Source organism: Metopolophium dirhodum, chromosome 1 (genome assembly GCF_019925205.1).
Source record: "Metopolophium dirhodum isolate CAU chromosome 1, ASM1992520v1, whole genome shotgun sequence".
Classification (NCBI taxonomy): Eukaryota; Metazoa; Arthropoda; class Insecta; order Hemiptera; family Aphididae; genus Metopolophium; species Metopolophium dirhodum.
The window spans coordinates 140269196-140282009 of NC_083560.1; the positions used below are offsets into that span (position 1 = coordinate 140269196).

At 31.4% G+C, this 12814-nt stretch overlaps 2 protein-coding genes across 2 annotated transcripts; one reads left to right on the forward strand and one right to left on the reverse strand.

Annotated features, from left to right (window-relative positions):
* The first annotated feature begins 947 nt into the window (after nt 1-947).
* Nucleotides 948-1432, forward strand: LOC132932838 (uncharacterized). Its single transcript, XM_060999191.1, has 2 exons — nt 948-1095; nt 1167-1432. Exons 1-2 carry the CDS (start codon nt 948-950, stop codon nt 1430-1432), a joined length of 414 nt encoding a protein of 137 aa, XP_060855174.1.
* Nucleotides 1433-2730: 1298 nt separating this feature from the next.
* LOC132932839 (uncharacterized) lies at nt 2731-3219 on the reverse strand. Its single transcript, XM_060999192.1, has one exon. The coding sequence runs from the start codon at nt 3217-3219 to the stop codon at nt 2731-2733; it is 489 nt and encodes a 162-aa protein (XP_060855175.1).
* Between the last annotated feature and the right edge of the window lie 9595 nt (nt 3220-12814).

Consider the following 12814-nt stretch of genomic DNA (forward strand, 5'->3'; position numbering starts at 1 on the left):
TATATTATGTTGGCTACGTGGATGGCAGAAAACAAAAGTACGGATTGGCCCTCTGGTTTGAAATTTATTCAGTTTCAGAAAAACCGAGCTCTTCATTCAGGTAAAAAAAAGTATTTAGTATAATATTAAAATAATATAAAATAATTAGGTAATATAAAGTACGTACCAGACTACCAGCTATCACGATTCACGATATTATATATCGCGATATTATTATAATATATTAAATTTAAACTATTTCAGTATTATACATTTATATTTTATACTATTACCTACCTTTATAGATTATTTAGTATTTACAGTTTAGATTAATTAATAACAAATTTATTATATATAGTTATTATCAGTGATGTAGTCCTAAAAAAATGCATAGGTACACGCCTTAATAATTATAAAAAATAACTGTATTATATTTATTGTGCTAAAAAGTTTTAGGCTACTATAATTGTTCCAGGCTCAACTATGGTTTTTTATGGTAGTTATTAAAAATAGTTTTTACTTTTTTCAAGGTATTGGAAGATCTCCTTATGAGGCCATGTTTGGCTGTACTGCCAGAACAGGACTATTATCGTTTGGTCTACCAAATTATGAAATAAATTCATTAAAAACAGAAGAAGATATAGAAGAAATGTTTAAACAAATGCAAGAAACTGGATTACACGATTCAAAACAAATTATTGAAGAAGTTTTTTCACCGATTTCAGAACAGCAAGAAAATATGATAGATACAGGTAAATTAATATTATATTTAAAATTTTAAATATTATAAAAAATAACATACCTACTATTTAAACATATTAGATACAAACCTAAGGAAATGTGAAAGATGTTTTATTTTCCTCGAAGCAGACAATGAAAGTACAAATTGCATGAGTTGCCAACGCCATGAGCAAATACCGAATGCACTACATAAATCAAGTGAATGTTTAAAGAAACAAGCTAAAAAAATGATGACTATTTCAAATAAGAAATTTACTCCGCTAGAAGTTGGTACCGCAGTTAAAGTTTCAATACCCGATGTTGATCGAGCACGTGGATCACCACGAAACCTATTGGCAGTTATTATCCAGGTTGAAGATGATTTATATAAATTAGGTACTTATAAAATTATAATTATATTATTTAGATATATTTATTTGAATTTATAAATGCTTATCTTTAATTAGGTACAGAGAACGGCATTATTAAACATTTGTGTACTCGATCGCAGATCGATCCCTGCAAAGAATGTTTCATTGATTTGGTATCTGTAAATACCGAAAAAGAAATTGGACTGAGAGAAGCTGCAGGATTTAGTAGTGTCACTGGATCACAAGGTTACAAAAGGTGTAATTGCAAACTAAAGTGCAGAACAAACAAATGCATTTGTCGATTAGCGGGAATATTGTATGATTCAAAATGTCACAACAGCATGCCTTGCGAAAATATATAATTAATAATAAATATAATATATAATTAATAATAAAAAAAATTATAATATAATTAATATTAATAACTGTAGTCTGTAATTAATTAAATTAATGTGTATTTTCAGTCATTTACGTAATTGACTAACAGTCATTGGTTAATAACGTTAATATTCGATCATTGAGGTAAAATTGATTTATTTTGTTTTGTAATTTACAACAATAATCTATTATCTTGGAAACTGACGTTATTGCCCGGTAGCTTACGAAAATAACCTAGCAACTTGGCTTCTAACGTTAATGACCGGTTAATAACGTAAATGTTCAGTTTTCATCATTGACCGTAACATATATACTTCATAATTGTATTAAATCTGATAGACGTTTAACCACTAAGCCTCTAACAATTTTCCAATCCTTATACAACTTTACGTTACAGTTATCACGTTTTAAAATACAGCAACCTCTATCTAAATCAAAATACAGTTCCCTGATATTTTCAATATCAATTTCCATCAGATTTGGTATTTTAGGTTTAGATCGAATATTTGGTTTTGCATAAAGTATAGGTTTGTGCATACTGAAAAAAAAATGTAATATATATGTTATACAGCTTATGCTGCATAGTTAAATGTTTAACCCCACCATGCATGTAGTGCCATTTAATAAGTTTTTCATAGTTTCCAGCTTTGATAATAAAGTTACAACGTTACTGCATAGATGGCCAGATTCGGCACAAAAAAGCGAACTTGTAAGGTTGATGTAAGGTACCTACGTCTATCTAGCAGTAAAATTACGAACTAATGGTGAAAAATAAAGAATGTGAATAAAGAAAAAGCAAAAATGTTATTCGGATAATATATCTGTTTGTGATATAGCGATTATATGTTTTTAATAATTAATAACACTTAAAATTTAAATATTATAATTCATTAAATATAATTTTGGTTTAGAAAAGAAATGAAAAAAGTGATGGAAAGCCAACGTAGTGGTTCTTTTAAGGATGATATTTATGTACCTACACTGTGGTTTTATGATTTATTATTATTCACTAAAGACCAAGAAATACCCACGGACAGTATTTCAAATTTGGGTGAAAATGAATGTCCTGTGATGAATGAAACGATGCTTGATGATGATGAATCAAATGATATAACTGACAACACAGAACCAATTAGTTCAATTGTATCTGAGGATCAACCACAAAACACGGTAATATTCTATTCATATTTAAATTTCATTATTTAATTAATAGTATAATATATTCAACTATAATAATAATAATAATAATAATAGTAACAATGAATACACAAAGTTATAGATGCTAAGCTCTTCCAGCTCTAATCATAGCATCTTGCCATTCAACTCTTCCTTCAGTATTAAAGAATTCTTTATAATGATCTCTGTTTATTTTTGCTCTTATAGTAACAGTTCTTGAATTAACTGGCTGTAAACCCACTAATTCCACTGCATTGTTCCTCCAATCCTCTTGGTGTTTTTCACAACCATCTGTATCCTCGCTATCAACTGTGGTTGGTGAAATGTATGCATTGCATCTTCTTCTTAAAAAGTTATGTAAAACACATATCACTAATATAACATAAGATATATTTTTTGGCTTCATGTTGATAGGTGTGTGCAAAATACGAAACCTTGAAGAAATAATCCCAAATGCATTTTCAACTACATTACGAGCTCTGGACAATCTGTAATTGAAAATCCTTTTTTCAGAATTCAAATCTTTCTGGGCATACGGTTTTAAAAAATGTTCTTCCAAAGAAAATGCCTCGTCACCAATAAACACATAGTTCATATTATTCACAGTTGCGTTAGTATCTGGCAAGTTTAATTTCTTAGCCAATAATTTTCTGCCAAATTCTGTATATTCAAAAACACCCCCATCAGATAATCTGCCATTTTTTCCAACATCAACATAAATTCATAATTAGAGTTGACTAAAGCCATTAAAACAATGCTATTAAAATTTTTGTAATTATAGTATGTTGATCCAGATTTTGGAGGTGGAACAATACGTATGTGTTTTCCATCCATCGATCCTCCACAATTAACAAATTGCCATCTATTTTGAAAATCTTTAGCCACTTGAAGCCATTCATCTTTTGTTGTAGGAAACTAAAAAATATCAGAAAAACTACAAATATATTTTTATGTTGATGAAATATTTATAAGATAATTTCATATTATTTAAATAATGATTAATAGTCTGTTAGTTTGATATGTACCTATTTGCAAATTAAGTAGAATAATTTTAACTAAATTACGTTATTATTTTGTTTATAAAATTAAATTGTTAAATTAAATATTAATTCATGGTTGTTTAGAGTGGCATATTTGCAACACCTTCGTCAATTCGTCCTGGTATTAAAAAAAAAAATGAAAATGGCTGATACACAATTGGAATTTATGAAAGTATGTACAGCTGCTTTAAAAACTCAAAATGTTACTGATGTCAGTGAGTGTGAAGCAATCGGCATTACTGTGACCAAGAAGTTAGGAAGAATGGATCCAATTCAAATGGTTTATGCCGAATCGATAATAAATACAGTTTTACGTAGAGGCTTACTTAATACATTGACAGATGACACAAATGTATGTGATAATAAATGTTTTTCTCATTTGCTTTCTATCCCATCAACACATAATGCCGCACCATCTCTAACATCTAACCACTATCAAAATGTAACTCGGACATATCCATTGGAGTATACAGCCACACCTTCACGCCCAACACCACAATACTATACAGAAGAAATGTCATCTCATGGTCCACCTTCAACTCCAGATTCATATGCAGAAGAAATGTCATCTCATAGTCCACCTTCAATTCCAGAATGTACAGATGATTCATCGTTTATAGAAAACAGCAATCAACTTAGAATTTTAAAAACCTTTTATGAAAGTATAGGTTCAGAAACTTCAAAAAGTCATCTATAATTTCCATTTAAAAGTTTAAACGTAAAATAAAAATGTGAATAAGTTGGTTAATACTAAAAGACTAGGTCAACCTAACTTAACACAAAGTAAAGTTTTCTAATAACTATTCTAACCTGTGATGAAAACATTTTTCTGCGCCTACCTATGTGTTATTGTATTTAAAAATAATTAATTTATACTTAAATCAATGCTTTAATATAATATGTTAAACCAATGTTATACATTTAAAAAAAAACCATTTCTGTTTGTTGAAGTTAATGATTTATTAATTGTTACACCATTCATAATATACCAAGTCAGTAGTCACCAACATAATATTGTTAATTATTCCCAGATTTAAATTTATTAAATGTATTTATCTATTATATTGTTAACACTTTACACTAAAATACAGGTGCTAGTAACTATAATATAGTACCTATGTTCAATGTTATGTAATTATGTTCTAATTATTTTAATTGTAATTATATTGTAAAGTCAACTGAAGTTAGAATAATTTTATTGAAATTATAATGTTCTTAAATAAAAACCTAAGACATCTAAAAAATAATGTATTACCTACATTTATTGTTATGTAATTATATTCTTAAGTAAAGTGAAGTTTGAATAATTTTATTGTAATTATGATTTTATTAAATGAATCTAAGCCATCTTAACAAATAACAGTTGACCTAACCTATATGGGGCATGGTTGAGTATTTGATATTAGGTATTATATTTAGGTGATATTTCTAGATATAATACTAATAATACTATGATATTTTAGTTAGTTCAGTCGTACAGCCGTAATTAAATAAATATATAACATAATAATTTACAAATATTATAAGCCATAGGAACTTTACCTTCATATATTCTTCTTTCAACACTTCAAAAATGCCTTTGCATGTTTCAGGAATTAGTACACTTAATGATGGAGCAGAAATTCCTGAACTGAATTTTAGGTCCTCAAAAGATCTTCCAGTTGCCAGAAACCTTGACATTTATAATTTTTCATTATTAAAATAATTTACAAGTAATGACTTAAATGCTAAAATCCTAAATATATTTACCTAAGTGTTGCTGTGAGACGTTCTTCTACACTTATACATTTCCTAATTATTGTATCGGTTTTACAAATTTTTGGACCAACTAATGCTAATAACATATCAAAACATGCACTATCCATCCGTAAATAATTTTTAAATTCGTCTGGGTAATTTTCTCGTAGTTCCGATATTAATGGCAAATGACCCAAACGCCTCCGATATTCCTTCATCCACACACTGCGAACTCGTTTCAATTTTGATAGATTTTGATCCATTATTGAAAACAATCCAACAAACGCAATAGTACGAATACGATTGTTTTCTCGAATTTTCATCATTTTGAAAAAAAAAAATATTTAGCTTAAAAACTTCCACGCGACTGCAAAACTGTTGGAATTTCGAACACTCCGCGCGCCACGCTTTCACGCTTTCAAAACGTCGGGAATACACTTTAGACGAACGTTTTTGAGCGAAGGACGAATGGAAAGGAGGAAAGCGCGCGGGAAAGAATTTTACAGCAATTTGACTAGAGAGGATTGCGCGCCAGAGTATTGCGCGCAGTCAAGTCCTCGCTCAAACCCGTACGTTCCAGGAGTGAAGGAAAGATTCTACGTGTAAAGGCGCCTTTAGCCGATAAGAGTTACTGGATAGGTATAGTAAAATTACTAATGGGCAACAATAATAATGATTATTTCAAAAATTATACCTACATATTATAATAATTTGTACAACCCATATATGTACAGGAAATATACCTATGGTCTATGATTTATGAATCATTTCATTTCAGTACTTAGCGCCGATCAGCAAAGTTGTCTGTAATTTAGTATTGTGTTCTTTTTTAAATTTGTTTAAAAAATGGGTAAAGATTGGCGTTTTGGGCGAAAAACTAGATGCAAGCTAAGTGCGCACAGGCCAAAAAAATATCTATTAAAAAAATTACAAAAGAAAAAAAGTGATATAAATAATAGCAGCGATCAGGTAATTATAAAACAAAAATATAACATTTACAATAATAATAATATTCTTACAATTGAAAATAATTCAGTATTATTTATTTTAATTGTAAAAGGAAAATACGCATTTACCAGTATCTGAAAATGTGACGATAGAAGAAAACAATATAGAACTAAGGTAAGTAAAACAGTTATTGGATTTGGATATTAGTCATTGTGAAATAACAGTAGTAGGACGTAGAAGTTATAGATAATAATATGCTAAATGTCTAAATATTATCGACGGCTATATAAGTAATAACATATTATAAAAAAATGTAACTTATTAAGTATTTTTTTATAAATTACTTTCTAAGTTGTATGTATCTAATTTGTATGTAATTAAAAAAAATCAAAAATTGTAAGTTACAATTTTTTTTATAAGCGTATAAAGTTCAAATTGTTACAAAATATATTAAAATCACGAAAATTATTATTATTATTATTATCAAACGGATCTATGACTAAATTCATGAAATTTGACTTTATTATTGACTATGAAATCATGTTATTTTTTTGACGTGTTATATTATATTGAATTATTATTATAATTATTTAAAAAAATATTTTTGTAAAATATAGTTAAAAATTGAAAATGGCAACGATGCAGAGTTTGTAGGTTTCCTTTTGTATTTCAATTTCCTTTGATACGCAGACAAATTTGCTCAATCGTGTCGCAAAAAAATGTGTTTAATGCTCAATCGTGTCGCTATATCGTAGCGTCATTATCCGAAAAATTTAAGTTAAAGTGTCTGAAGTTTAATTTTTTACGAATTCGCGTAAAACCAGCATTATATAATATAAACATAGATACCAGATACCTGCAGAATGTCTGCATTCTATATTATTGGAATTAGAGCTACTGACTTTCAAATTATTGTAAAAGACTGATATAAAAAAGTACCTACTGATTAAAAAAAACTTATTTGGATAGTAGAAATATTGTAGGTTACGAAATAGGTTCAGATTTAATTTGTTGTGATTTTTATTTGTGCATAGGACTAAAACCAATGATTCAAAATGTATAAACGCCGAATCTTCGTACCACGATAATTTTGCTTTTCAAACCAAATCATTTTTTGCTTCTACTCCGGTGAATACAAAGTTATTTACTGAAATAGTTGAGGAGGAAAATAATAGTGCTGAAATAAATAACTCATTTGATAGTCTGGATGGAAGAAGATTGGTCAATATTAGATATATTTTTGAGTCTATTCAATCGATCAGACACCAAGGGTTTGATTTTTCATTCCGAGACTTGGAATTTACTAAAGAGAAAAGGAAAGGATTTGTTAGTACTTTTTGTTTTACTTGCAAAATATGTGGCTCAGAAGAAAATGTTTATAGTGAAAATCCTTCTGATAATATAAATATAAATGCTAATTTGGCCGTCGTATCTGCTGTCGTAAATACTGGTCAAGGATATGCCCAACTAGAAGAATTTGCTGCAACATTGAATATGCCGGTAATTTCTAATAGGATGTACCAAGAAATGTATTCAAAAGTGTTTCATTATACCCACAAAATGGCTTTGGAAGGAATGTTATTAGCAGGGAAAGAAGAAGGTAGGCTAGCCGTTGAAAGGGGTGATGTAGACCAGCAAGGACGTCCTAAAATAGCTGTTGTAGCCGACGGTGCTTGGAGTAAACGATCCTATAGATACCAACTATAATGCATTATCTGGTGTTGTAAGTATAATTTTTAAAAAATGTGAATAAATATCAAAATTAATTAACAATTTTTGGTTTTCAAATAGGCTTGTATTATTGGAGCAGTTACTAAAAAATTTATTTTTTTTGGAGTAAGAAACAAATTTTGTTTTCGGCTAAAAAGCTTGATAAAGAGGCAGGGCCTCATAGTTGTTTCTTGAATTGGGAGGACCTTCTACAGCTATGGAAGCCGACATAATTGTTGATGGGTTTAAACATAGTCTACAGATGCACAATGTTATTTATTCACAGCTAATTGGTATAATAAATAATGAATATATTAAACTAACTTCTGTCATTTTTAGTACTACATAATTATTACTAGGGCTCGGAACTTAAAAACATTATAAAGTATTTTTAAATGTCAATATTACTGAATATGCAATAATTATGCACTATGAACTTTTAATTTTTTTGTCGTGTCATAAAATTAATTTCAAGCTTATTAACGTTGCTAATAAATATAATAACCATAAAAAAACTAAATGCAACAACTTCGGAGCTTTTCGGTTTTGTTTTGCTTCTAAGACGTTTTATATATTATAATTGTATAGGTGATGGAGATAGCAGCGTTATGAAACGTTTACGCATTGCCAAACCATATTGTCGCCGCCACGACGGTAGATGAGCCGTAGGCACACCGCAACGACCGACACACACACAACACCGTCGCATATAATTGTTTTTATTTTTGTATTAATTGTGTGATTGTGAATTATTATATAACATTACGTAGATTATGAGTTAATTACCGCCGCCGCCGCACCGGCTGCGCAATCATTTTAACACGGTTGTCCAGTCTACCAGTCCGTTAACAAGTGTGTGCGGAATCGGTACGTGCGCTAATCGCCGTAAATTTATATTTTTTGTAAACGTTTTAAGGCTCAAATAGCCAAAATTCCTTTTATTATTGTGTGTGCGAAAATCGCCACTATATTTTTATTTGTAAGGCGCTAATCGCCACCGTTATTATCGTTATTGTCGTGGCGCAATTCGCCACCGTTATTATTGTGATTATAATATTATTGTTTCGACTCATTGTGGGTGCCGTTTTTTATTATTAATTATTATAGTTATTATAGGTATCAGCTGGCCAGCAGATCACCGACAACTGTGAGTTATTTATTATATATTATTAATGCTATTATATTGTATCTATTCTATTAGGCTAGAAGAGCCATTTATTATTATATTTTACACAGTTATGTTGCTGTAATATTATTATTTTTATATTCTACGTATTGGTCGTAAGGATATATATATATTATTATTATTCTGTTGCGCCACAAGGGCCATATTTATATTATACCTTGTTTCTGCTTTACCATAAGGCCTGAGCGTTCATGTTATATTTTATTCTGTACCTTTATCGACTAGGCCAGAAGGGCTAGGTATAATATTATTACATATGTTTTTATACTTTTCGTTATTTTTGATGCTATTATTATTTTAATAAAATATACAGAAACTCATGCAACCTTAATTACCAACAATCGTGTTACCATTATATTTATCTACTATTAGTTTTAAACACACACACTACATACAGATACATATACACACCCACCATCACTGGCACTCTCTAGTTTTGCTCGGCGACCCCTTCCACCTCTATTGAGTCGCTATACAGATATACACACGTACACAGGTCGGTCGGTGTGAGTGCGAATTATTTCTGGAGACCGGGCAACACGCTCTATTATTGTACCGTTCCCGGCGCAAACACATATGGACCTAATTGTATAGTAAAAGAAGTTGAATGCAGCAACCATTTATTGAGAAACTACATTAATAGATTACGAGATTTAACAAGCAAAAGAAAAAATTCTAAAGGTGAGCCAAGACCGGGTTATCTCAGAAAAATTATTCAAACTCGTCTATTGCGATTACGGTACGCTGTCACTGAGGCTGTAAAATATAACCAACATCTTCAGAAAAATATACATCTGTGGAAATACCCAATACCGTAATTTGGCCGCCATATCGTTATCGACAACAATAAATTGTCATCGGTAATTACGGTCGACTCCACGTCGAGAAGATTCGATACCCCGCCCCGCCTGTTCCATCTGTATCGCCGTCTGCCGTCTCACCGCGAACCCGTTACCGCCGCGTCAGTGCGTTGTCGTCCGTTCGTCGCAACTTTTGCTGCGGCAACCCCGGCTCTTGTGTCACGTCCGGGTTTCGCGCGACAGACTACTTTCACGTGATCGGTGGTTCTGAGTGTGCCGAGTTACGTATCGGCCGTGGCGGTTTTGCGCCGATCACCTGTGGTACATTGTACTAATTGTACGCACCGAATGCACGCTAAAACGACTTGTTGTCTCGTGATCGCGTTTGTTTTGTAGCCGTCGATTTTGTGTCGCGTTGTGTGCCGGCAACGTGCGGGTCGTGTCGTCTTCCGCGTCTCCAACAGTACATTTCACGGTGCCTCCCGTGGACCACGGCATGATTTATGGGTTTAACCTGCTCTTCGTGGGCCATCGTGGGATTCCCAGTAGCCAGCGTTAGATCGCCGTGTGGACCAGTGGACCGTTGAGAAGGACCGAGTGGCAACACTGTCGATGGTAATCAGCGGATACCGAGGAGACCGGTGATTACACTATTATTCATTATCATTGTAAAACATCATTGTTTGTTATTTTGATGATATGACATTATATATTATTTGTAACAATATTATTAATTGTCCCCGTAGAGTTAGTTAGTGGGCGCCCATTGCATATGAATATAAAATATTGTAATTTTCTTATGAATAGTAAGGCGGTGCTTCTGGCCCGTCACAAGAACGTATTACTTGTTGTTATTCATTGACATCTAGTTTCAAATTAATCACACAGTGTCCACTTCCCTCCGTGTCATGCGTTGCGGTGCTTATTAAATAGGAGCGTGGGGCAATAACAAAAAAAACTGGCTAAAATAAATATTAAGTGTAGCCGAGTCGGCCGACGACCTCTGTGTCGGCAGTAAGGACTTTGTACTACAATACCATACGAAACCAGATTAATGGTTTTAAAATCAAATTTAGTAAATGGGCCCAACCATGTGTTCGGAGATCATACTAACTGTAGACAGTACTTCTGCCAGGGCACAAAAGAAGGTAATATCATTGAATATAACTAGCATATATTATATAGTTTATAAATATAGTGTATATTTTTAAAATGTATAGGTGAAGATAATTTTGTAGATGAACTAAAACGATTTGAACTATGGGATGATATTACACGTGCTAGAAATTTACTGACCTACCACACGGAAAGTCTTATGTACAATTTTAATAACAACGCGGCAGAACTTTACAATTCAATATTGGCCAAATTTATCGGTGGAAAACGGGTCAACTTTTCTCACAAAGGTAAAATTTTAATTTTTGCTCTATTGTAATATTTAAAACGTGTTTATTATTTTATCTTGTCAAAATTCATCACAATTATGCCACATAACAGTTTTAAAATAGTAAAACTACAGAAAAAAAATAAACATTACTGTAAAACTAATACATTCATCGCTTCGCTTACAATCTAATGTCATACATACAATGATTTAAACTCATGGCCGATGCAAGACATCATTTGAGAGTAGGCTGCAAGTATACAATTTGACGTCCCCTACACTATGGCTTTTAAAAACAATTTTAAACACCTATTTAATAATTTGTTTTTTATTTTTCAAGTTACATAATTTATTTCGAATAAATATAAATTTATATTTCAGTACATATATGTTTTACCTAAAATTCCGCCTTAGACAAGTGCCTACTCCGTCGGCCCTGCATAAACCGTATTGAGTATACTCAAGTACTATAGTACTATAGTACACTAGGATAAATTTACAATACACACGTATAATATTATTCACCTTTTAATTTTAAACACAAAATTTTTAATAAATGTTTTAAATGTTAGGTTCTTATGAACTTCGATGTAACGCGGCAGTCACAGCTTACAATGAAGGGGCAAATCGTCTATCTTCGTTTAATAAACTAATAACTGATAAAAGCCCAGGGATGTATACTAAACATTACATAAAAAAAAATGTAAGGAGAACCGAAAATCATAACCGGCGTCGTTGCCTTTTTAAAACATCTGAACGTCCAAAAACTGTTGTCAAACCACTGACGAATACCGGACCAGATGAAAATTACGGGAATGTATTACATGACCCGTTCTTAGATTTGACCGAAAGCCAAATTGAAGAGCATAAACGTGATTTCTTGAATAACTTGAAATTATCGAAGAGTCAAATAAAAATGTTGGAAATTAGAACAAGAAGGCAACACCAGTGTGAAGAATGGTATATTGAAAGGAAAAAACGGTTAGTTCCTATGGTTTATTTAGTATTATTTATCAGCTCAGATCCAAGATTTGTTCCGTGGTGGAAGGGGTGACATTTTAGGGAGATCTGAGGACATCCTCTTATTTAAACTTTTTTTAAAGTATTACTGTATACAGTAAATATATATTAGCAATTCTCCCTCCTAGAATTACTTATAGAATATATGATTATTATTATTATTGTTGTTGTAGTTAACTATGCATTTTATTGAGTTATAATTTATAGTTTATATTAATTAATGTAATATTTAAAATATTGACAGTCTCACAGCATCCATTTTTTGGGAAAGTGTGTAAAATGCGTGATAAAACGTCACGTCCTAAAACTGTGAATGATATTTTATTTGGTACATTCACTGGAAATGCCGCCACTAGGTATGGCAT